This window comes from Lactuca sativa, chromosome 5 (genome assembly GCF_002870075.4).
Source record: "Lactuca sativa cultivar Salinas chromosome 5, Lsat_Salinas_v11, whole genome shotgun sequence".
NCBI lineage: Eukaryota > Viridiplantae > Streptophyta > Magnoliopsida > Asterales > Asteraceae > Lactuca > Lactuca sativa.
The window spans coordinates 267,583,032-267,610,894 of NC_056627.2; the positions used below are offsets into that span (position 1 = coordinate 267,583,032).

General features: G+C 35.9%; 2 protein-coding genes and 1 non-coding gene across 3 annotated transcripts; 1 reads left to right on the forward strand and 2 right to left on the reverse strand.

Moving 5' to 3' along the window:
- Positions 1-1,732: 1,732 nt before the first annotated feature.
- LOC111889703 (uncharacterized) lies at positions 1,733-5,143 on the reverse strand. The gene is made up of 7 exons (XR_008232507.1): positions 4,015-5,143; positions 3,836-3,890; positions 3,672-3,734; positions 3,420-3,539; positions 3,242-3,316; positions 2,337-3,148; positions 1,733-2,038 (listed from the first exon to the last, which is right to left on the reverse strand). It is a non-coding gene; the product is annotated as an uncharacterized LOC111889703 (transcript).
- Positions 5,144-5,830: 687 nt separating this feature from the next.
- On the forward strand, positions 5,831-6,472 carry LOC122197913 (probable sucrose-phosphate synthase; the record flags this gene model as incomplete). Its single annotated transcript, XM_042902102.2, has 1 exon — positions 5,831-6,472. A coding segment is annotated over one exon (537 nt), but the record flags the coding sequence as incomplete, so codon positions are not given.
- A 6,479-nt stretch (positions 6,473-12,951) lies between these two features.
- LOC111889753 (3-ketoacyl-CoA synthase 4) lies at positions 12,952-14,996 on the reverse strand. The gene has a single exon (XM_023885933.2). It carries the CDS (start codon positions 14,666-14,668, stop codon positions 13,145-13,147), a length of 1,524 nt encoding a protein of 507 aa, XP_023741701.1. The 5' UTR covers positions 14,669-14,996; the 3' UTR covers positions 12,952-13,144.
- Between the last annotated feature and the right edge of the window lie 12,867 nt (positions 14,997-27,863).

Here is a 27,863-nt window from a genome sequence, read left to right on the forward strand (position 1 = left end):
TTTTTGATTCTATAAGTTAGTAAATTATAGTAGAAAAAAAAACCCCTACAAAAGCAAAAAATATATTTTTAAGTTTTCGGATAGATTTCAATGGCAAGGGCTTTTTTTTTTTTTTTTTTTTTTTTTTTTTTTTTTTTTAATCTTACTCCTAAACTACATCTTAAATCCATTTATGTCTACGACAGACTTAAACCCTCAAGGCGTCAACCTAAAAAAGAAAGAACAATACCGAATACCGCTGAGCTAGAAACCCTTTCGTTTTAATGACACAAGTAGACATTGCTTTTGGTTCGGTAGTTATGGTTCCATCGCTCTACACTTCTTTATGATTGTCTTTGTCATCCTATTATTTGAGCATTTGTATTCAACTGAATATTATATATTATATATACTATTAATTGTTAAAAATTTTGTGAACATGAATCTTTTAGGATTTAGATTTTTACCACAAATTTTTTTGGATTTTAAACATTTGCCACAAAGCTTTTCTTTTCCGATTCTTATCTTTTCTTCTTTATTTGTTTTGATTGTGCAGCCCTCCAATATGACTTTCCACCGCCATTGACTGCATCTTTGAATATATTCGTCGTGCTTATCGGATTTCTTCACTTGATAACTCCTCCGCTCTATTCCCATTGTTGCATTCCAATCGAACGATGAGGTCGACTTCTACTACTTATTTGCGTTTCTATTTTGCCTCCGCATCTATCTCCGTCTGCTCTTGGCGGTCTCTGTTTCTTCTTTAGGTATGTGTTGTAATTCCTCTTATACATTCTCATGTCGGCAATTTTCTCGCCTTCTAGATACTTCCAATCCATTAAAGGTATGGTTTTGTTACTTCAAACTGTATTTCATTTGGCACGCCATTAATATCAGTTTCAAAGTTGAAGAGTGTTGTTGCTGGAAAAAAAATTGTGACGACGCTTTGACGAGAAACGCATCTGGTCGGTCATGTATTTATCATTCTTATATTTAGAGCACAATTCATGCAGGAAGGTAGGATCGAGGGGCTAATGCTCCATACTTCAACCAGTTACCTTATTATATGATGTTAATAATTGCAACGCACAGCTTAATGGGTATGTTGATGATTTGATGACTGGTGCATGTTAGGGTGGTGCTAAGGTGGTTCAGCTAGCTCTGCATATTAGTGAGGCTGTTGAACATGAGGTCAGTTGCAACAGAAAACTCGGTTGTTGAACATGAGGTTACACTACAACAAACGGGACCTATAGGGATGACAATTGTCGTCTCTATAGGTTCAAAAAGTCGTCCCTATAGCTGTCTGGGGCGATATGTCGTCCCTATAGCTCTCGTCTCCATAGCCCCGTCGCAATAGATCTGTATTGTCGTCGCTAAAGAACTCGTCGCAATAGCACACCTATAGAGACGACATATCATCTCTAAAGGGTTCGTCGCTATAATTTTTCCCATCACCATAGGTAAAGCTATAGAGACGACATGTCTTCTCTATAGATAAAATTATACACACGACATATACCTACCTATAGCAACAATGGATCGTGGCAATAGATTCTCCTATAGTGACGATTTGTAGTCCCTATACATTCACTTGTAGAGACGACATGTCGTCTCTAAAGGATGCGCACATGTTTTCACTTACACCCTACTCTCTTTTTTTTCTGTGTATTTTACCAGATTTCACAATCTCAAAATAGCTAAAGCAGTGTATCTACAAAATAGCTAAAACAATAAATTCAATTGCAACAAATAATGCTAAAGGATTTTATTACATGTTTTAAAGCAGTACAAATTAAAGGAAGATTCCCAAACATTACATGTTCTTGTTTGGAATTACCATGATCAAAATGAACGGTGATAAGCTGAAGATCAATACAAATTTCAACTTTCATTTTTGTCCCTCTAAACAAATAGTAGAGCTTTTTTGTTAAATATGCTTTCAGCAGCAGAGATGCAGCTTGCCACCAAAGGGTTTCCTCCTTGCTTTAGAGCACTAGGATGAATAATTCAAATGAACTGCTTTAACCCCTTCAATATTATACCCCTTTTCTGCATCCTACACATAATAATATAGAAAAACACAAACCAAAATGAGGGATATAACATGAAAAACGAAAAAAAAAAGAACAAAGCCTTGGTTTTTTTTATTGTTTTTGTTTCATGATATATATAATGAGGGTACTTTGGTATTTTAATAAAAAAAAGGACGAGCAAAATTAAATTCCTTCGGCGCTACCCTAAGAATGGTGAAATCAATCAAACAGGAAATTCGAAGGAATTGAATTGTGTCCATTTGGAAACAAAACACGGAGTGGAATGGAATCACCAATTCCAACTCCATAAACCAAACATACCTGGAAAAACAATGTAAGGAACACCCGGATGCCTGCTTTGCACGGCCCAACTGCCACAAAGGAACACCAGTGAATGCTTGCCCAACTATTCTGGCACGTTTTGCTTCTAAAGCTTTTGTAGCAACATCTGAAGAAGTAATTCCACCCTACAAAAAAAAGAAACTTTGTTAATATTACTTATTAGCCTTTTCATCCTCAATCACTCCTTCCATAGTACCATCATTCCTTTGCAAATGATTTTTGAAGTTGATATTCAGACTCTCAGAAGGAGCTGAAGTTTGAGGAACAATGATAATTAGCACTTAGATTGTTTAACAAATGATTTCTTGCATTTATCCCTACTAAAAATTCTTAAGGTACTCTCTTTTCTGCTGACTTCATTGCAAGTTTATCAACAGAAACCTATACAATTACAGGAACAAACGAAATCAGTGTGTGTGTATTTGTGTATGCATCCTCTCAATCACCTCAATGCTTCTCAGATTATGATCACATTGCAACTTGAGCTCTTCGACCTTTGTATTTTAGGAAAATCAGTAATGGTAATTTATTTAATGTGAAAATAGAAAACAAAAACTTTACATGGAGAATGAACATTAATTCATCTAAAAACTACTGGACCTGTTTTGTGGTCTTGGGGACATATACTGCCAAAGATTAACTTAAATGCTACACTTTTACATCATATCCAATGTGTACTTATCCATGTCGCTTTCAAGGAGGCTTGTGAGGAGAGGTAGTAGACAAGAACAAATATCCAATGTGATGGTGTCCATTTTTTCCGTCAAAAGACTCACAATATCTGCAGTCACCTGAATTGTAATAAAAAGATTAGGAGTCAAGACTAAAAATAATCAATCACCAATAGATGCATGCAATAAGAAGATATATATATTTTTACTCACAGAATGATCAGCCATTCTCTCCATTGCTCTAATTGCTGCTTTAATATCATTCCTATCCCAGCATCTATGAATCATCTGTAGATAACAAGAGAAAAAGTATGGGACGATATATAAACTTTTCCAATAGCATATATATAACTTGGATCTTATGAAATAAACAATGAGAATAAAGAAAAACCTGTAGTTTGGCTAGACGAGACTGCATTGAAGATACGAATTGATCATGTCTTCCCATTATATCTACAATAGCATCCTCCTCTGTGAGAGGTTCTGTTTCCTTTGCACTAGATTCAGATAACTGTTTTTGCGTAGATTCAGGATAATAGCAGAAGAAAGATTAATATTATCTTTTGTTTATATAGAAAACAAGACAATAAAAAAAGTGTCTGCATTAGAATAATGAGTATAAAACTATCTGCAAGTGTCATACCACAGTATTTGGCAATGTGTTGATAACAGAGCTCAAGTTGATGTCATTAATTCTCACTCAATGCTATTGAAATAAAAAAGGAAAATAAGTTACTTTGATTAGTCATAATAGTTGTAATAAGATTGATAAATAAAGGTTCAACATAACTCATCTGATTACATTACCTGAAAGAACTGGACCAGCATGCCCGAGAGCTTTATCTGTACCTGATGTCATAATCTATACAATGTATTTACAAAATTGAGTGGATTATGTGCTAAATGATTTTATTACATGATGTAAAACGGTACAAATTGAAGGAAGATTCCCGAACATCAGTAAAATAAACAGATCAGTGAAATACCTTTATGATTTTCGAAATTGGATGTTGTTGGAGAGTGAAGAAGCAGTCGTTGTCACAGGGGAATTGAAGCATCGTCGATAGTGAAGGTGGTTGTGCTGTGGAGTTGGGCTGGTAAAATGGCCGTCGATTTCGTATCCAGAAAGCAACAAATCTTCGATCAAAGAAGAGAGAAGATTGAAGGGAAGACTGCGATCACGAATTACCGAAGGAGATCGCTGGTAACAACGTTAGCAATGACAGTTGTTGCTACTGAGGAGGCCGAAGGTGAAGGTGTTCGACATATACCAATCGCCGATCGAGAGAGAGGAAAATGTGATAACCGTTGCGATTGAATAAGAGAGAGGGGATGATGTATTCTCGATTAAGGGAGTAGAAGCCTATGGGACGATCTGTCATCTCCACACCCTTAGACAAAACGACGTCCCGCGAAAATTCTCACCTAACTTGTAGACCCGCCAACTATCTGCTTAACTTTTTGCAACAACTGGTCGTCTCTATAGATTAACGAGTCAAAAAATGTTGGTCAACTCTATAGAGACGACATGTCGTCTCTATAGATAATATATAGAAACGCCTTTTGTCGTCCCTATAGCTATGGTCCCTACAGATGCTTTTTCTTGTAGTGTAGTTGCATCAGAGAAGTCAGTTCTTTTTATTCCCTTTTATAACATACAAAGATCGAAGTGTTCCTTCTTTCTAATATGATAAATCAGGCAAGAATACATATATACATGGACAGATCTAAACGAAAGGCTTTGTTAAATGAGAGCCCTGATGATTGTTCAAAAGTTGTGAATAACGACCCTTTATTGTTTCAACTTTGTATTTTTTTTGTAGATTGATTTCAACATATGTGTTGTCATTCAACCATAGATTGAAGATTGAAGGATGTAGAGGATTCATTCGGTCATGAATGGAAGGAAGTAGGTATTTTGTTTATTTTTCTTCATTTTTATAGCAAAGGTTTTTTTAAATTGATTTTACCGCTTCCTCGGTTCATCGCTACAGTGAAGTTGAAGTCAACTGGCTCATAGCAGCACAAATATCAACCCAATTTGTCAACCTTATTTTCACTAATATCGGAAGGATCAGCTTAAAGTTTTGTTTTTCTTTTTCTCTACTCAATTCTCAATTGGGGACCAATATTTTACTGCTGTGGTTCTTAATTTTAGGGATGGTAAGTTTGATTAAATGTTGATTGGTTTGCCCAGCAGGTGAAAAAACTCCAGCACCATCACTATCTATGGAGATACCCATATATTCCCAATTCCTTCCCCCCAAAAAAAACCTACTGTGAATTCATTTTTTTGGTTAAACACAATAAAAAGCAATACAATCTAAACAAAAAAAAAACCATTCTTATTTTACACTTATTATCCCAAAAAAGGGAAAAAACCTTATATGCATCGAACCGGTTATGAACCGTTTTGAAAAAACCGGTTTCGGTAAAACCGAACCTGTTTGTATAAGTTTGAATTTTTTTGGGGTTGGACTGGTTTGGAACCGAACCAGTTTCCAGGTAAACCGGTTTTGACTTATTAATTATAGACTGAAAAACCATTCATACTTTTTTGTTTCCAACGTTGATAACATCTTCATTATGTTCATCAGCTTCAGAATGAGGAAAACCATAGACTGGCTAGACGCCAGATTGAACGTGAAAAAGGCCGCAGAGAAGCAGTTAGAAGATGTGTCAGAAGACTTATCAGAAGGGGAAAAAGGAGAAAACATGAATGATGTATCTGTTCATATAATCCGTATTCCATTTGGTCAAAAAGACAAATATGTCCCTAAAGAGCTACTATGACCACACATCCCTGAATTTGTTGATGGAGCACTTGGACACGTCATCCAAATGTCCAAAGTTTTGGGTGAGCAAGTTGGTGGTGGATACCCTGTATGGCCTGTTACCATTCATGGTTATTATGCTGATGCTAGTGACTTAGCTGCCAGACAGTCAGGTGCCCTAAATGTTCCAATGCCTTTTACCGGTCATTCACTTGGAAGAGATAAGTTGGAGCAGCTTTGGAGACAGGGGAGATTGACAAAAGATGAAATCAATGCTACTTATAAGATCATGAGAAGAATTGAAGGTGAAGAGAATACTCTTGATGCCTCTGACATTGTTATCAGTAGCACTAGACAAGAAATAGATGAACAATGGAGATTATATGACGGTTTTGACCTTGTGCTTGAAAAGAGACTTAGAGCTAGGATAAGGCGGAATGTTAGCTGTTATGGAAGGTTCATGTCTCGTATGGTTGTAGGTTTCCAAAAATACCCTTTACACATAATCAAATATTATGTACATTTTGTGTTATTTTTGGGAGAATCACGGAAAAAAGGCATTTAAAAATTCTGGTTTAATCTTTTATCCACTATTATATACTTAAATTTTTTTCCAATAAAATCATGGAATAATAGGCAACCTATCAGCCGTCTTTTTGTCATTCTATCTTCACGGAACAAGTAAGCCCTAATTTTTCGATTTCACATCAGTAATTAAATATTCATCGATTTCCATATCGTCTCAGTTTACTATTGATTTTTTTTACGGGTTACTATTTATTAGAGGATAATTTCTAGTATTTATTGTATTTATCTGTATACTTGTTTATCTCCTTTATCATAGGAGTAATTGTTGTAATCCTCTTTATATATTGTTATGTTAATATCAATACAATTCAAGGGTTTGATTTTACCCATTGTTACATGGTATCAGCCGTTCACACCTTCTTTCTCTCCCCTTCAATTTCTAATTTCTTCCTGGGATATTATTTTGGCTCCATCATCGTCCTCCTCTTCATCCACCGATGGCCCGTTCTCCATGAACACTTTATTACATATGCTGACTATCAAGCTTTCATCCAGCAATTATCTTCTCTGGCGCAACCAGATGCTTCCCATCTTCACCTATCAACAACTATCAGGGCATATCGACGACACTTCTTCTTCTCCGCCACCTACCATCACTGAAGAAAATAAAACTATTTCAAATCCTGCTCTTGCTCTCTGGAATGATGCAGATCAGCGTGCCATTATTCTCTTGCATTCATCTCTCACTGAAGAAACAGCGGCTAAAGTATTGGGTCTTTCCACTGCTCGACAGATCTGGCAAGCTCTTGAATCTGCTTATAGCAATTGCTCTGTAGAACGCATTCAATCCCTGCGTGATTCTCTTCGTCAGTTGACCAAAGGAACATCTTCTGTTCCTGATTATAGTCGTCGTTTCAAGGCCATCTGTGATCAACTATCTGCGATTGGACACCCGGTTGTTGAAATCGACAAACTACATTGGTTTCTTTGTGGCTTAGGACCATCCTATGAAACATTCTCTACAGCGATTCGAGCCACAAAGCCAGCACCCGTCTTTCGTGATCTTGTTACGCAAGCAGAAAGTCACGAGTTATTTTTGCAGTCCATCCATGGTGCTCCTACTCTTCCGGCCGCTTTTCATGTGCAACAACACCAATCATCTCCTGGTTGGGGTCGTTCCACCTCTTACCGTGGGAACAACTCTCGAGGTGGCAGGGGGCGTGGTCAAGGGAGACGACCTCCTCATTGTCAACTTTGCAGAAACAATGGACATTATGCGTCTTCCTGTCCAAATCTTCACACCTATGCCAGTCAAGCTGCTTCCTCAGATGAATCTTTATCGAAGGCTTTCCATGCCCAATGTCATGTCACCACCAACACTCCTGATTGGCATGTTGATTCCGGGGCCACTGCTCATATGACCCCAGATCGTGAAACCCTACATCACTCAGCACCATACCAAGGTAACAATGAAGTAATCTTTGGAAATGGCAAAAAGCTTCCTATCACTCATACAGGTTCTTCCATTATCTCAAACATCATTCCTTTAAGTGATGTTCTTGTCATTCCTAATCTCACAAAAAACTTATTATCTGTCAGCAAGCTTACCAAGGACTATCCTGTTGATGTCCTTTTCTCTCAACCTTTTTTTGAAATTCAGGATCGGAAAACAAAACTGGTACTTGCTAAAGGAAGCTGTCAAAATGGTCTTTATGTGTTGAAGGATGAACCTAAAGCCTTGGTTGCTACCTCTAGAGTTTCCAATCGAGCTTCTTATGAATTATGGCATGCTCGTCTAGGCCACGTGTCTTTTGATATTATTTCCCTTTTAAATAAGTTAGGTGTTTTATCTATTACTTCATTGTTACCAAAACCAACTGTTTGCACTGCTTGTCAACTTGCAAAAGGGCAACATTTATCTTTTAATCTAAATTACAAACGTTCATCTCACTCTTTAGATATAATACATTGTGATTTATGGGGACCAGCTCCCGTTTGTTCTAAAGATGGTTATCGATATTATGTTGCATTTATTGACGATTACTCCAGGTTTACGTGGTTCTACCCACTTAAAACCAAAACGGGTTTTTATTCGATCCTACCTGCTTTTATTAATCTTGTTCAAACTCAATGCTCGAGAAAGATAAAGGTGTTTCAAAGCGATGGTGGCACGGAATTTGTGAATCACACAGTCCGTAAAATTTTTGAAGACAATGACACACTTCATAGGTTTTCGTGTCCTTACACATCTCAACAAAACGGATGAGCGGAACGAAAACATAGGCATATTGTGGAAACTGGCTTAGCAATGTTGTTTAATGCTAAAGTTCCTGCATGTTATTAGGTTGATGCATTTACCACAGCTACATTCATAATTAATCGTTTACCTACTCCATTATTGGCAAACCAATCACCATTCCGCTTGATCTTCAATCGAGATCCACAATATGCCAACTTTCGTACATATGGATGTCAGGTATTCCTTTATTTGCGTGACTATTCCAAACACAAATTTGAACCTCGAAGCATTCCATGTGTATTTATTGGCTATAGTCCGCAACATAAAGGGTACAGGTGTCTTGATCCCGCATCTTCTCGTGTCTACATCACTCCACATACACGATTTAATGAGCAAGTGTTCCCGTTTCATGGTACATCTCTTGACCCAAATTTATCTCAATTAACTCTTACTACTTTTCTTGAAGAACTTCCACAGTCTCCATCATCTCTTGATGTGCCACCTCATCTTACTCCTCCTCTCAAAGCTCCTGAGCATACTATAAAATCAGCACCTTGTGCTCTTTGCAAGCCACTGGACTAACATCTAGACCGCCCTGCCAACCTTTTAAATGAACAGGTCCATACGGATGCAACTTATCCTTCTCCAGCTGTTTCGTCTACTACAACTCCTGCTGACCAGGCTCCTGTTTCATCTGATCATCCAGTCCCACGCACATCGTCTCTTATGCCATCACCTGAACCTCCCGTATCGAGTCATCCAATGATTACCAGGTCCAAGGCTGGTATTTTTCGACCAAAACTTCAGGTTGATCTAGCCTCCCTCTCTACTCACTGTCTTCATGTTGCATTACTATCGACAACTGAACCCAAAGGTTTTAAAACGGCAGCCAAAGATCCAAAATGGATGGCTGCCATGAATGAAGAATTTGAGTCTTTGCAACAAAATAAAACGTGGACCTTAGTACCACGTCCTGGTCTCACCAACATTGTAGGGTCCAAATGGGTCTATCGCATCAAATACCATTCAGACGGAACCATCGAACGCTACAAAGCCAGATTAGTTGCCCAAGGATATACTCAAATCCCGTGTCTCGACTACTCTCTCACATTTAGTCCGGTTGTCAAAGCATCCACAGTGCGAATTGTCATTACTCTTTCCATCTAGAATAACTGGAAGCTGCATCAACTAGATGTTAAAAACGCGTTCTTAAATGGTAACTTGACTGAGACGGTCTTCATGGAACAACCTCCGGGATTCATCAACCCTCAGTTTCCAAATCATGTGTGCAAATTATCCAAGGCATTATATGGCTTAAAGCAGGCACCACGTGCATGGTTTCAACGCTTAAGCGCCTTTCTTATTTCTTATGGTTTTATATGTAGCCGTGCAGACACTTCTCTCTTTATTTTTTTCAAAGACTCATGCATTATGTACTTATTGGTTTATGTTGATGATCTCATTCTTACGGGAAATAATGAATCTGTCATTGCCACCTTTATCTCTTGTCTGAATCACGTATTTGCCATAAAAGATCTTGGGGAACTAAATTACTTCCTCAGTCTTGAAGTTGCTTACATGGACAACGGTCTCTTCCTTTCACAGACAAAATATGCTCGAGACATTCTCATCCGTGCTGAGCTTTTGGACTCCAAACCTATCAGTACACCTTTGGCTCCACATGCATCCTTCACAATGGGCGGCCTGCCCTATTCTGATCCTACTCTCTATAGGTCGTTAGTTGGCGCCCTTCAGTACTTAACCATAACTAGACCGGACTTATCTTATGCCGTTAATCAAGTCTCTCAGTTCCTTCATGCTCCAACCATTGATCATTTCCAAGCTGTTAAGAGAATACTTCGGTATGTTAAAGGCACCATTTCTTTTGGTCTAACTTATAGCCGTCCTCACAAAGCTTCTGTCGTAGGCTACTCTGATGCTGATTGGGCTCGTTGTCTTGAAACACGTCGCTCTACTTATGGCTATTCAGTGTTCCTTGGTGGAAATCTTGTTTCCTGGAGTGCCAAGAAACAGCCAACGGTCTCCAGGTCCAGTTGTGAATCCGAGTATAGGGCAATGGCGAACACAGCTGCAGAAATTGTTTGGATCACACATTTACTTCGCGAATTGCATGCTTTACCACCGGACCGTCCAACGCTTCTATGTGATAACAAAAGTGCCCTATTTATGACTCAGAACCCAATTTCACACAAGCGTGCCAAACATATTGACTGGGATTATCATTTTATTCGGGAGCTTGTTAGCTCGGGTAAATTATACACAAAGTATGTTCCAACCAATCTTCAAGTGGCAGATATCTTCACAAAAAGTCTTCCGCGTGCACTATTTGAGAAATTCCGTGCAATGCTTCGTCTTGGTCCGCCACCTTTTCGATTGAAGGGGGGTATTAGAGGATAATTTCTAGTATTTATTGTATTTATCTGTATACTTGTTTATCTCCTTTATCATAGGAGTAATTGTTGTAATCCTCTTTATATATTGTTATGTTAATATCAATACAATTCAAGGGTTTGATTTTACCCATTGTTACACTATTCAATCATGGATGGAAGGATTGTATCTAATCTTCTTTCATGTTCAGTTATACATAGAGAAGACTCCCCTGTATTTGATGAGTACAAATTATGTGGTGTTTGCTTTTTTACAAAGTTTGTCTTATATTTTAAAAAATTAATTACATTCTTGCCATTTTCAAAGGTTCTTGAAGGCAAAGCTTATCGTCTAAATCATCCATGGGTGGGAACTATGAACAGATCAGAAACTGAATGGAACAGGAGTATTTTTATACAAGTACTGATTATGGACACCTGGTGAGTAAAATGGGTTCAGAATATCTACCAAAGCTTCTCTCACAGGTAAGGTCATTTTGATCTTTTCTTCTTTAAAAGCAATGACTTGTAGTATCAATATTTTTTTTGGATGATTTTATTAATAGCATTTGGAATCTGTAATTAAAGAAAAAAAAACTAAGAATTATTTCCTTGATAAATAAAGGTTTTAAAGAGACGGGAACTGAGGTGAATCGCATTGGAAGACCAATTGCAGTTGATGATGGAGTAAGAATCATTGTTTTTAAATGCTGATTTATTATTTTAAATTGATTGGCAGAGTTCTAACATGAAATTTATTATGCGTAATTGATGAAATTACCAACCTTAACGATAAGGTGATGCTAATTCATGTTACATGTGGTTTGTCTACTTTATTTTATTGTGATAAGCAGTTAACCATTAACTCATATTTGTTTGTGTCACTTCTTTTGGATCCCAAGACATGAAATCATTAAATCATTGGATTTACATAAAAGAGTAGGTAAACAGGTTACATATATATATATATATATATATATATATATATATATATATATATATATATATATATATATATATATATATATTTTTGTATAAAACAAATTTTCAAGTTACTTCTGGGTAACCAGATTGTAATATAATTAAAAATATATATATTATATGCAGGCGAGGACACTATGACGTTTGCAAAGGACTGGAACTCGTTATAATTTTTTCCCAATTCTTAGAAAGGTAAATCGTGTGTTCCAATTTTTAATCAGGTTTACTCTTTCACTCATCATTTCTAAACATTAATGAAACTTCATATATGAGTATTTCTGTACTTTACCAATTTTTACTTTTGCAGCCTCCATACTCCTTTCTTGTGACATTGGAGGAAAAGATGCAAACTCACCCGTTTATGAAGCTATACACAAGTTGACATAAGATTTGTATGAGTCAAATGACAATGCTGCCCTTGCCCCTTCACCTCTACCTCCCCTACGACGTTCAACAATCGGGATCTCTGGTAACTTGTGTAACTATTATCTATTATTGACGGTTGTGTAATTGGTTTAGGGTTGCCAAATATATCATGTATATGATTATTTAATTAATTTTATTTTTTTAATTAATTGTTCTTGCAATTGTTTCTTAGGCAAATATCCGGTAATAACAATGTACTTTACCATGAACTTCATATTTCTTAAGCATAAATAGCAACTTTTGACAAAATTTAGTAAAAAAAATGAATTTTGTTACTCAATTGTGATTATGTTTCATAGTAATTATGTGTCACTTTGTTTTCATTAATATAATACCATGTTCTCCAAATTGGTACAACTTCAAATAAGGGAAAAAAAACAAACACAATGTCAAAGGCTTGCATTATTCCCCTCTAGTTTATATTACATGATATCATTTGATACTATGTTTTTTGGACACTTCAAAATTGTCACTTGAATTAAGTTATTTCCGTGTAAATTAAATTTTAGTCGGTACCTAAAACATATGAGCCCTATTCATTTGTCAATAACTCTCTACCAACTCTAGTACTGTACGATAAAACTATTTTACATAAATATGGTACTCGTTAATATCACTTTAAGTAAATATTGAATTACAATAAATCCCTTTGACACACTGCTTCTCCAATCCTAGCAAAATAATCGAAACATAAAAATAGACCTTCTACCCAACGACATCCTAAACACACCATTTCTTTTTTCATATATAATAATTCTAACGAAACTAGTAAATAAAATTAATATACCATTTTCACAGGGTACTTATCAACGGAATCTTCCCAAGGATTATCAGTCGATGGTGCGACGGTTCGAACAGCCACCCAGACGGCGCTGTTGCATTTGAGGCCGCTTCCGAAGGCGATTTGCCAAACCCGGTTCCCTTTCTTAATTCTCCCTTTAGCTTCTGTGTAGGCCAATTCGTACCAAATCGAGCTTGATGACGTGTTCCCGAACCGGTGCAACGTCATCCGTGATGCTTCAACGTGCTCCTCCGTCAGCTGCAAATTCTTCTCCATTTCGTCGATCACCGCTCTCCCGCCGGCGTGGATGCAGAAATGATCAAACGCCAGCTTAAAATCCGGTAAATATGGTTTGATTTTTGAGTTTATGAGTTTTCTGGCTACGAGGTTGACGAAAAATAAAAGCTGTTCGCTGATTGGAAGTACGAGTGGGCCTAATGTGGTGATGTTTGACTTCAATGCGCCGCCGACGACCGTCATTAAGTCTTTGGAAAGCGATACTCCGGTGTTTCCAGCGTCGTCTTGATCTTGGTAAACGCATTTGAAAGCAGTGTCGTTGGAGCCGTAGTGGGTACGGACGACGTGGAGGAGTTTGTATTTTGACCGGCGTTTATCGGCGGACTTGTTTGATAAAAGCACGGCGGCGCAACCAACTCTGAAAAGACAGTTTGGGATCAGCATTGACTTTTTATTACCGAAGTACCAGTTTTGGGTGATATTCTCTGTACTGACGACCACCGCGTAGGTATTCCGGTGAACTTGTAGCATATCTTTTGCTAAATCAACGGCGATCACACCGGCGCTGCAACCCATCCCGCTCAGATTGAATGTCTTAATGTTTCCTCGGAGTTTGTATCTGTGAACGATCATGGAGCTTAGCGACGGAGTTGGATTGAAAAGACTGCAATTAACCACCAAGATCCCGATGTTTTTCGGATTAATTTTCGTCGAATTGAAAAGATTGTCAAGAGCTCCAAACATCACCTCCTCTGCTTCTTCTCTAGCAGTTGCCATCGATGGTACAGCCGGGATGGCATGAAGCGCCGCCGGGAGGTAAGTTTCCTCTCCGAGACCGGAACGTTCAAGAATCTTACGTTGAAACTCAAGCGACGACTCATTGAAGGCGCCGTGAAGTTTCGAATGGTCCATAAACACGTGGTATGGGACTTTCAGGTGGTCCGGCGGTCGGTAGCAAGAATATTCAACGAGATAAACGGGTGTGGGTCGGGTCGTACGGTAGGTTGTGACCCCGAACACGGCCGTACAAATCACGGCGAAGACGGCGAAGAGGTGGGATTGCAGGTGAGCGTAGAGGTTCTTGACATCTTCAAGATTCAGTTGGGTGGAGTGGACGGCGGTGACGACAATGAGAGGAAAGAGAGAAAGAGTGAAAAGATTGGTAATCAAGTAATGGTAGCCTAATTTAACGTACTTCAGTTTGACACTAGCCTGAAAATCTGGCAGTTTTGACGGTTGTTCGATTTGAATCGTGGCGGAGGGAGGGTGGGAGGCGGTAGCCATGTGACGGAGATGGTAACAGTGTTATGGAGTGTGGTGAGGGAAGCGAAGAGTGTTATATACAGCAAAAGATATATTTATTGTGGTTTCAGAGGTAGATGTAACCATCAATGGTCTGTTTCATTTCACCATATATTTTGATTCTGGGCAACTTGTCAAAGCTACTTTCCTTCTTTAATCTCCATTCTTCTCTCGAAAATACCTGACGTTGATTATTTTCATCAAATAAACAAAAAATGTCATTCCCCCTATGCTCTAATTTGTAACCGATTTGAATGATCTAAAGGTGAATCCGCAAAAAAAATAAAAATATCCGTTACTATTGTTTTTGTTTAGAAATATTAACTTTCCAGCTTGAATTTATTAGAAAGTAACATTTACTCACCTACTTTTTTTTATATCTTCACCAAATCCTCTGTGCTTCTCGTCCTACTTCATTCAATTTAGCATTTGATGTTGCATATTATGTGTTTAGATCTGTACGTGAATTTTATATTCTCTCAAGCTCTTCAAAGAAACTATGAAGGCATATTGAACGTTATATCATTGATGAAATCAACAAAGCCACAATTGAAATGTTTTAGAGTTGGTTTATTTGGTTCAATGTTTGAAGAATATCTCTATATCTTGTGGGGGAAAACATTAATTTGAGATGATTAACATCGAGGAAGATTATATTAATTTAAAAAAAAAACAAAGATAAAATACTAATATTGTTTTATAGGACCTATTAACATGAGTTCGAAGTTATTAATCTTCAAAAAATGTTAGAAATCCAACCCAAATGTTAAAAGTGTTAGAAAAACATATAAAAATTAATCAATATTAATCTTATTTTGTAAAAAAAAATCATGTATTTTAGAGTATTTTATTTTTTCGATAAAGATGAAACATATTTATTTCAAAATTATTGCACGTGAATGTTATATTCTCTCAAGCTCTTCAAAAAACTACCGAGGCATATTGAATTTTATATCATTGACGAAATCAACAAAGTCACAATTGAAATGTTTGGTTCACGTTTGAAGAATATCTCTATATCTTGTGGGGGAAAACATTAATTTGAGATGATTAAAATGGAGGAACATCATATTAATTTAAAAAAAGAACAAAGATAAAATACTAATATTGTTTTATAGGGCCTAGTAAACACGGGCTCGAAGGTATTTGTAACATCTTAAAATTTAAGACTTGGTTATTAAATTAATAACGTAAATAAATGAAAGATGATGTATTTAGTTAAATCATCAAAGATGAATCGTATCGTTAATTGATATGAAGTTTAGAAAGCTAAAAGTGAAAATAATAACATTTTAAAAGTTTAAGGGTCATTTGTAACAATTGGGTGAAATTTAGGTTTGACTAGAGATTTGACCAACTTAATAACCTGGATTAAGTTTGTGAAGATTAGGATGTAGTAGTATCAATTTGGAAATTTATTGAAGCTTATAAGTTAGTTTGGAGTTATCTTGAAACATCCTTTGCAAGGAGGGACCAAAAGTAGCATGTTGGGAAAGTTCAAAGCTAGTTAATGGGTCCTTTCTCTTATTTGCTTGGGAAGAATGTGATTGAGAGAAAGGAGAGGGAAATAGCGATTTTTTATCCTCAAGCGCTCCTATGGTTGATTCAAGTGGAGAGTTGATTGTCCAAGCAAAAGGAAGATGAATCAAAGGCTTTTTAAGGTAGAATCTCTTCTCCTCTAGCTCTCAAATTCGAATTCATGACTTGGGGGACACCCCAAGAATCATAATGGAGTGATATTGCAAATATTGTATGATTCTATAGGATCACACCTTTATCAAGTTGGCATATTTTGTATATTTATTATTAATATGATTATTAATAAATAATATTGATTCTTGTATTTTAATTAGAGAATAATTATTGTTTTATGAAAATAATAGTTATAAGAGAGTATAAATAGTTATTATTTTAAGTGGTATGAATTAATAAGTCATGCACAACATTTTGGACTAGTTGGATTCTTTTGTCTTTTACCTAAAGACAAAGTTCATATTTTATAAACTTAGAGTTTATAAAAATTAAAGAATCCTCCTCTTTTCAAGAGGTATGACCATAAATATTAAAATATGGGGGTTGCTTGTCAACCTCTAAGCTTTGTCTCCCATGCTTCTAAATGCTAGAAATATTTTAGAGTATTTTAATCAAAATGCCTTACTTTGCATGGACTATATAAGCGATGCATGAGGCTTGCATTTTTTTGATGAGTTTTATATACTATAACATCCTATGGTGCACATACAACCCTAAATACCTTGGATCTATGTTTTCACTAATTATACATGTAAATGGTTCCCAAGGCATTAAACCTATAGCTAGCATGCATTTGACATAAACCATATAAGATACTAGTTAGGGTAACATACCTTTTATATATATCTTGAAGTCTTGATGTATTTGGCCTTAAGAGCTTAGCCCCAATAGTGTGGAAGCCTCAAATAAAGTTGCAACACATCATGAACAAAGGTGGCTCTTGAGAGAGAATCTCCATACACCAAAACACCTCCATGAACCGCAAGAACATGTCTAGGCGTTTTTGGCTATGAATGAACATATTTATATGTAGGATTCCAAGGGTCATGGGTATAACCTAAATCCATACCCATGGGTGTTATGATCCATGGTTTATGTGGCCCAAATCTTTATGTATCCATACATAAACTTGGTCCAACATGGATCATAAGCCCAACATATATAAATATAACTAATTACCATAATTAGTCCCCATAGATTTAATTAGTCTCTTTTGATCACTAAATTAATTCTAAATTAATTCTTGATCAATACTAATTAAAACATATGATTTCATATTAATATATTAGAACTTATAATATATTAATAAATCATATATAACCTTCTCTCAAGAGTCAGTCCTAACAAATTGGCCTGATTATATGCAACCCAAATGGACCATGCTACTCTCTGGTCGAGTATATACCAATAATAGTTATGAGCTTAGACATCTAATCCAACAGTCTCCCACTTGGATAAGTCTAAAATTATTATTGCAAGTACGACTCCAAAACCCGACTAGCAATCGTAGCTCTTAAAATCCGTTTTCGAACTCTGACCTAGTCAATGACTTGTCTATTAGATAAGGGATTATATATTCCTCCATTCTAGATATCATATGGACTGAGACATAGATTATAATCATTGTCTCTGTCCCTTTGTTGCTTTCCGATTTCCAATTTATGACGACTGACTATTTGAACAAATCAAATCAATCCAGGCCCGGCCGAGCACTTACGTTTGTCATCACTAAATCATCGAGGGGCCCACAGATATCGCTTTTATCCCTATAAGGGTAAAAGGAATGGATAAACATCGACTCATATGCTTGCTCTATATACTTATCAAATCACACACAAAAATGCATTTTATAACACCAAGTTACAAGTGCGTTTTCACATAATCAATGTGTAACCGAATTGTAGACTGCAAATCATATCTCTTAGTTTGAAGAATATAAGATATTATCGTCTCATGATCACTCATGATAAAATCCATGAAGTGAGTCAAATGAGCATGAGTTTAATCCAATACTTGAATCTCATTCCAGGAGCACTCATCAACACTGCAACTATGTCTAAACCACCTAGACAAACTACAAACCCATTCATGACAGTCTTGCCTCAATACTTACTTCCAAAGTATGATTGATTGTGGATGGTTTAAATAACCTAGTTATTCGGGAAGTCAAAACATGCAAAGTGAAACACAATACTAATACTAATCATATATGGCCCAAACACCTTTGAGTCATATTGATTACTCATTATTCATTGTATAATGTTTTGAATAATCAACTTTATACTTGAATCAAAACAATAGTTGTCCCATGCTCCAAGCATGCATACTATGTATGTCTATGGTCCTTTGTTTGTGTAATAGATCAATTGGTAATATTTCAAATGATACTCATTTCACAATTCTAAATCCTTATCACAAATGTAAAAATACAAGATTCTTTACCATTTACTGAAATCTGTTAGATTCTAAACTTATATGCATTGATCATTTTGTAATGACTATGCACAAAAGTCACAAGGACTCTGCAACAGACATTACAAAGTATTCCAATGGAGAGCAATTCCATGGAAATGAAGTCTCACATTCAAAGTACATTCCTTTGAACATCCTTCTTACATTAAGTTTTCTAATCTTACACATATTTAATGAATAACTTCCACCTACGGAAGCATTTCCATATTCCCATCTTGACTACCACTTCTGAACAAGAGTTGCCTCTTTTCAGAATATGTCAAGATGGTCCTTCCAAAATTTACACCATACTTCCAACTATCCATAAGCAACCAATCTTTAGTAAACCTCATATTGTCATTGACAACTGCTTAATCATTTTAGTCATATTCGGTTCTATTCCATTTTCCCTCTTAATGCCTGTAATGCCCGTGTTTCTAGGCTAGGCATTAATATTGACATTATAGTCTAGGTTAACCTTTGTAACTCATTTTGAAGAAAGGAAAAGGAATTATGTGAATATTATGTGAATTATGTGTTTTATGCTTAATTATTAGGGTTTAATTAATTAAGAATAAAAATAAGCGTCAAAATTAAAGTGTGAGATAAGCCCGATATCTTTACATAAAGTTGCAGTGATCAAAACAAGGATTTCGGGGATATAAAGAATACCAAAATCCGAGTTATAACGAAGAAGTTATGACCTGTCGAAGTTTCGCGACAAAACCGGCACGGTGCTGAATGTCTTAAAAAGTGAGTTTTTGATAAACTACTTTTTAGCCTTAGTGATCTAAACGAAAGTCGTAGTATCCGTTAAACTGAGAAGTTCGATAAAAAGAACGCCTAAATCTGACTTCGTATGAGGAAGTTATGATTTTTCGAAGTTTCAACTTAGCAGTAGACAGCTAAAAACTCGAATTTTAGATCGAGTAATTTTTAGCCAACATGACCTAAACGAGAATTGAAGATCTCGTCATTAGTAGCACAACGATAAAAAGTCTGACGAAAATGGACGTTGGATGAAGAAGTTATGAATTTTTAACGGATTTCCTATCCTGGTCTGTTAAAAATAGTAATATAAAAATTAAAGCCAAAATTAGCCGAGGAAGTCTAAACTAAAGTTGTAGAGCGTAATTTTACCTACGCGTGCATATAAAGAATGTCAAAAACGGAGCTTGTATGCGAAAGTTATGGATTTTAGAAGTTTTGGCGCGAAAAACGAGAAAAATCCCCAAAACCGAGGAATTTCGCACACGTGGACATCGGCTACGTGTCCTCGCTTCACATCCGACGCGTGTCCAGAAATTGGCTGAGTCACCAAAGCCACCTGGCGAGGCGTGTCATGAGCTTCTCGAGTCCGAGGTTCGGTCCAGTAGAAATGCGACGCGTGCCTTTTCCCTCGTGCGTCTGAACCCTCACAGGTGCCACAAACCATCCCTACTTCGGACTAGACCGCGGTCCAATCAGGAGGTGACAGCGAGCCCCTTGCATGCGCAACCCACGTGCGAAGCCACCTGCCCCCTTCGGATCTGCTGCCACCTGGGAGCTTCTTAGCCGTCCGATCAGAAGCCTCCCCCTATAGGTAGAAGGCTGCGAGCCTTCTCGGATAATTTTAAGAAATTGTCCATTTTCACCCATTTTCTCATATTTCTTTCATCTTAACATCCCCTAAAGCCCCGAATCGATTATAATCCCCGGAATACTCCACGAAGTGCCCGAGAAGCCCGGAAAATTTATCTTTTCGGTTTCAAAGCCCGACCTTTGCAGAGCCCAGTTCCTTAATAAAACTCTCGGTTTTATTAGAAACGATCGTTTTAAGCAACGGATTACTGCCCGATTATCATCAAATCATGTGAGTGTATAGTCACCTTTGTCTTACACCTAGATATGAAGTATTTTATATGAAATACGTGCTACGTGTAATTATATTAATTGTTTAACCGAGGTGACTGTTGAATTGATGTTTTATACAAGTTTTAAACTGTATATGTATTTTTATCTACAAATATGTTGGGTAAAACATGGGTAGATAGTGATGTGTGATAAAAATAAAAGTGATGAGAGGCCTCGATGTGATTTGAGATCCAGTCATCTAGCGGAGTTTGGATGACGACCACGGACTTTCTAGACAGTCCAGTGGAACACTGGCAGGCCTGCAACCTGTAGGTGTAATGAACTAAGAGTGTTCATTCGTTGTACTCCATCCCCCTCATGGTTGCCTTTAGGACATATATGGCTGAGGAAATCCCTTAGCAGTAGTGTCCATCCCGATGATATTCTTTAGGCTAGGTCCTTGTGATAAGTGTTTAGGGACGTAAAGTGAGGATAACGGGAAATGGGTAATCAGGGTTATTGTTGATTGATGAACTTAATATGTTTATTATTACTGTGGGTTGAAAACCCTATATGCTCACCAGACTCCCAAGCCTGACCCACTCAGCTTTTTATGTTACAGGTAGTGGACCCCGAGCATAGTCGGTGGACGATGAAATATTTTTGGATTATAGGCCAGTTGTTGTAAATAACTGTTGAAAGGCTTATAATGTCTTGTTTATGATTTTGATATGTATCGGAACATGACATCCCGAGGTTTTGATATGAAATGAAACTATACATTTCTTAAAGAAGGTTTTGATAAACTTTTATCATGTTTTGTTTTGGGGACCAATTCCGCAACATCTTTTAAAAAGATTTCTCTGATTTTATTTTAAAAAGCATAAACTAAATCGGTCTTTTCTGGCCGAGAAATTAGGGGATGTCACAATGCCCTAGGAATTTGGAAAAATTAGAAAGGATGAATATTATATCACATGTAATCGATTTTATATCCAAAGCATATGGGACACGATTCATGATGTCTCACATAAAGACATGATACTAGACCAGTGTTTTGCTATAATATTTCTATTTCTATTTGCCATGTTGTCATAATTTGAATTATGAAAAGGGATGTCGTAATCATAATCAAATTTTAGAACGCAAATAATGTAATCATGACTAAATTTGATTAAAGACTTACAATCTAAGCTTTTAGAATTGGAATGAAATATAATTTCCTTTCCCTTAATTATAGCAAAACAACTTCCCAAACCCTGCAACTTTGCAAATTGACACTTTTGTTTTCTATAATTAACATTGCTAACGTGAAACACCTAACATAATAATCATACTCTTACTAACATGATAATTATTAGCATAACACTTATGCTCCCACTAGCTTTGACATGTATCCAGAAATCAGTTGGACTTCTAGAAATCAATAATTATTGACTTTCTTACCAAAGTTTAGATTTTTGATACGAGCTGCTTTGATAAAACTTTATCCAAGCTTTCCGATTTCATACACATTTCCTTAGATAACTCACATGTGTGTCTAACCAATTACGAAGAAGAATGCCGTAATCATATTGTTTAGACCTTTTACCATTCTCACTAGTCCATGTTAGTGTGCCAGTTAACCACACACGCTCCACTAACGACTTTGAGAATGAAAACATCACAATTGCTATCTACTTAAAATCTACTTAGTGAAAGCGTTTCGTAACCATAATTTTCATGAATCGGAGAGTAACCTTATGACACTTATATTTTTATGGTGTATGTGTTTCTATCCATGTAAATTTGTCATAACCATAATCACAAGACAAGGTTAGTGACAAATCCAAACTATATGGACTGAACTTGTTTAATCTTAACTTCTTGCCACCTGGTAGCACAAGGCCTACCATTGCTTCCAGGTAGTTATGCAAACAATTGAGAACTTATAGAACTCTCATGCATATTCAACTTTAACTGGAATGGGCACAGGAACATGAATATGTCGACACGATAGACTATAAACCTCAAGTCGCGTGCTAGTGATAAACAATAGGATTTATTGTTGATTAGTTCTTGAGACCCTTTTCAAGTTCATTAAGACTCCCACTGACCTCTTGACATATAAGATTCTCTTCTCTAGAACCATTCCTTGACAAAGCAAATATTAAAGAGTTGGTGCAGATTTTTATCAAGACAAACACTTCACACAATTGGCCTTAGTTGGTCTTTGTTTTATCCAAAACATCACAACTCACCAATTTCAAATGTACAAGAGTAGAAAACATTTTACTCTACATTTGATAAGTGTTTTAAACCTTCTCAACATTATGTCACTCAAGGCTCGATCTTGGAGTGTTACTCTAAGATTCAATTTTGGAACAAAGTATGATTCATCTTTTTGATTTAATCATTTCAACAATTCACGATTCATCTTCTTAGTCAAACAATTGCACTAGGATGTCCGTAGATGATCAATTGTGATATGGTTTTCCATAATCATTAGGATGATCATAAAACATGATACTGAAGTACTCTCCAATCTTTTCAGATTGGAGAAACTTTATCTTTCTACCTAATTTGATTCTTCTCATTCGTCCTGCAATACATTGAAACTTTTCCAATGTTTCATAATTTTACTTAAACTTGTAAGCACAACCATATTTACTAAACTTTAGTAAATCATGACAAATAGCCTTATCGTTCTTTGTGGTGGACCTGATCAGCGCATAACCAAGTATACCCGATCTCCTAGTCCTTCACTTGACTCACATATACATGTGAATACGGAATTAGTCTTAATTTCCAAAGATGAAAATTTTTCATTCATCATACAATACAAGCTGCATGATTCCAAGTTTCTATCCAACTGAAACTTGGGTGATGAGAATCTTTCCTCATTTGGTAAATTATGACTCTACCACAAATGAAAGAATCAAATCTATTTTTCAATATTGCTATCAATGGAATCATATAAACAACAATTTTCGCAAATTCCATTGTAAGGATACTTCAAATAAATAAAATCAAAAACTTTCTTTTTATTTTAAAATTGCAGAAAACTTATCCTTACAATGCAAATACATATGAAAATTATGTTATTATGCATTCATAAGCAATCTGTCATAATTCTTAAGTAGTAGCTCAAAATTCTGATCATCGAACCATGCGATCGAAATCCATCTTCGTGATCAAATTCAGCATACTCTTCTTCTAAGCTTCTTTCTCTTTTTTCGATTCTACAAAACATCAAAATGCGACCTAGTCACATCATGTAATAAGAGACTCCAAATAGGAACTTAAGAGAGTTAGATAGTGGATTTTACCTGAAGCATAGTCAAATTTTTTGACTTTTACCATCCTAGTGAACTTTCAGGTAAATAAGCCACCTTCGCAACCAAGACCCCTTCCTTTGGAAATAGAAACATATGGACTCTTTAGTAATGATACACGAGACTATCTCAGACTTAGCATTTCTTTTTACCATTGTGTCAAATGACTTGACCATGGCCGATCCCTTTCCATTGAGAAGATAAAGCTTTTCTGGACTTCTAATGTTACCATTGTCAATGTCCATGGAAGTTTGGAAGTAGATCTTCCAATCAAATTTTCTTTACAAGTGCTCCAAATCATTGTTGATTCAGCAACATCAAGCAAATAGGTAAGATCATTAAAGGTCATGTCATGGTTCGTCACATATTAGTCCTTAAAGAACTCACTATGTGACTCAAGAAGCGAATGAAGAACCTAGTCAACAACCAACTTCCTTAAGACTTTGACACCTAAATCTTCGGGCCTGTCTATATATAACTTCATCTCCAAGATGTGAGCACACATAGACTTTGCTTGCCAATAGGGCTTGAGTGACCTTGAACTTGTGGGTTAGGGAAAATAATTGGAGGATGTAGAGGAAATGAAGTATGCATAACAAAGGGATTAATCTCTCACCTTGATCGCCATGTGGGGTATCATCTTCATTAGGAAAGCTTTGTCCAGAAGGACAAGGAAGACCATAGTTGTCTGAACTAAACATCTTTGAGGGAGAAATTCAAGTTAGTTGATTTAAGTCCTTAATATAACACCCAATATTAAATATTAAGGCAAGGACCCAACACAATATTTTATAACTTTGAAGAGGGATGCCATAATCCAAGCTACAAAATATTTGAAGGTAGGTAAATGACGATTTACTAATTTCCACCACGAAAAACAAAAAGAATTTTAGGTCTTAAGTGAATTGAAACTCCTAGATCCTTTGAGATTCATTGAACTTTTCAATGGCATGTTTAAATCTCGATTGTGCCCTTCAAATTTGTGACTGGGATGCTGAGGATCACAAACAAGGAGTGAATAACCATGCCAATTAGCTTGGTACACTCAAAGTTACAACCACCTAATTAATGTGCCGGTTAACCACACATGTTCCATTGATCTATGATTAACATTAAGCTACCCTTTGCCACGCATTGTCAGTCCCAGATTAGTGTGTCGGTTAACCACACACGCTCCACTAACGACTTAACAAGGTGCAAAGTGCAATTTCATGGGTTAGCACAAAATTCACATTTTCCTAAAGTAACTAAGATTGGGAACTAATAAAGTTTAGTTACTTTAGGCTTATCATTATACTTTTAATGAAGGGATAATTAGAGTCATGTCCTACCCGTTCGGCTAACGACCCTCCACCAGTCAAGGAAGCGGTGGATGAGAGCGGATACCCATTAAACTGCCATTTTATAGGCAGTATCTTATACCCCCTTATAGACTGGCTTCGTGAATGAGGCCTACTAACGGTAAGACTGACTTTGTTCTTATACATACATATATATATATATATATATATATATATATACATATATATATATATATATATATATATATATATATATATATATATATATATTAGCTATTAATATTATAACAATATAAGGGTTGAATTTTAACTTTTAAAATTCTAGGGATTTAACTTGGAATTAAAGTATTCATGGGGAGAAACTTTACAAATTCCAAAACTTGAGGGCAAGTTTTGAACAATTCAAAAACTTTTCAATTTCATAATATATGGGTTTAATATGAATTTTAAAGACTTTAATGAAGAGATTCTTGAACATCTATAACTTGAAGACAAGTTATGGAGTTCATAAAACTATTTATGGGGAAAACTCTTCAAAAACATAACTCATGACTTTTAAAGACTCATTAACAAGAAACACTTTTGGTTTTCCATAACTTGAGGACAAGTTATGAAATCCATTAAAGACTATTTAGATCATCTAATAAACAAACAAACATGTCAAGAAAAACTATGATCTAGATTAAACTCATATGAACAAGACAATTCAAATCAAACAATTTTCATGTAATTAGCCTAACCATTAAACTAATACAAAACATGAAACTTTTGACAATTATCTTTTGAATTGGATTAGAATGATCATTACCACGTCAAAAACATGTTTATAAGTTCAAAAACAGCTTAGGGTAATGATTCTAGTCCAATTTCAGCCTTAAAAGTCGAAAATCTGCACTCTAGGCCTCCAACTCGTCGAGTGTATGAACAAACTCGGCGAGTTGGTGAGTTTTGCCATGGACTCGGCGAGTCCACTGTCCAGAATGCCAGATTTTCAATTTTTTAGCAATTGCATCAAGTATAATTGAAAACCAAGCCTAGGCTTTGGTATCACTGATGGGTTTTTTATACTACAACATCCTATATTGCATATACAACCCTAAATACATTGGATCTATGTTTTCACTAATTATACATGCAAATGGTTTCCAATGCATTAAACCTATAACTAGCATGCATTTGACATAAACTATATAAGATACTAGTTAGGGTAATTTACCTTTTATGTAGCTTGAAGTCTTGATGTGTTTGGTCTTAATAGCTTAGCCCCAATAGTGTGGAAGCCTCAAATGAAGTCACAACACATCATGAACAAAGGTGGCTCTTGAGAGGGAATCTCTATGCACAAAAACACCTCCATGAACTCCAAGAACATGTCTAGGCGTTTTTGGCTATGAATAAACATATTTATATGTAGGATTCCAAGGGTCATGGGTAAAACCCAAATCCATACCCATGGGTGTTATGATCCATGGTTCATGTGGCCCAACTCTTTATGTATCCATATATAAACTTGGTCCAACATGGATCATAAGCCCAACACTTATAAATATAACTAATTACCATAATCAGTCCCCATAGATTTAATTAGTCTCTTTTGATCACTAAATTAATTCCAAACTAATTATTGATCAATACTAATTAAAACATATGATTTCATATTAATATATTAGAACTTATAATATATTAATAAATAATATATTACATTCTCTTAAAAGTCTATCCTAACAAATTGTCCTGATGATATGTAACCCAAATGGGCCATGCTACTCTCGGGTCGAGTATATACCAATAATAGTTATGGGCTTAGACATCTAATAGAACATTTTTGGTGTGTGAAACACTCTTTTCTTCCTCCTTTTACTTCTCCTAAACCGTGAGTTTTATGCCTCTAGAACTCTCTCTCTTTTGCAGTTAGTTTGGTGGTTTAGAAGCCTTCTTGAGTTGTCTCCTTTATTGTTTATTTGAGTTAAGAACTTAAAGGTTTAAGTCACTCAAGAATACAAGAAGGAACTAGCATTCCAAGTGTCTTACTCTTGATGTTGGATACTTGTAGAGGAGATCATGTTCTTTGATCTTTACATCTTCATCAACACCCAAAACCAAGTGGGTTCAAAGGCTACAAAGGTTATCTCTAAAACATCATATGGTTGTTTTTATTTCATTATAACTTCTATAAATGGATCCACGATGGTATGGTTTTATTATGAAGTAAAAATAAACTTGTTATTCTTAAAGTCTTCCGTTGCCGATTTGTGTAAAAAACAAACTTATATTTCGTATCAAAACCCAACAGTGGTATCAGAGACATCTTTTATATGTTAGAATGATTTTTTATGTTTGATAATATTTGGTTTTTGGAAAACAAGCATGAATTTCTTATGGTTAAGAAAAAGCCATATTTGTCATCCTTGGCAACTTCTTGGTTAAAATTGTTTATTTTTATATATAACCATTTTTCATTCATTTTGGTTATATAAAATTGGCCTTAGAAAAAACAAATGGTTGTTATAATATTTGATATGTTGTTGTGTATAAACAAGTCATTTGGACCTTTGTTTGGTTGATATTTATTTATTCATAAGATGTAATAGATAAATATGTATTTTCCATTTGTTGATTTGTTGTAATAAATTAGTTAGACTAGTTGTATTTCTTTTTAAATGTAACAAGATGAAGAAATGACCTCCTTGAAGATTAGTTGACCATTTAAGACCATAATCCAAACCACAAGCTTCCACTTTTGGT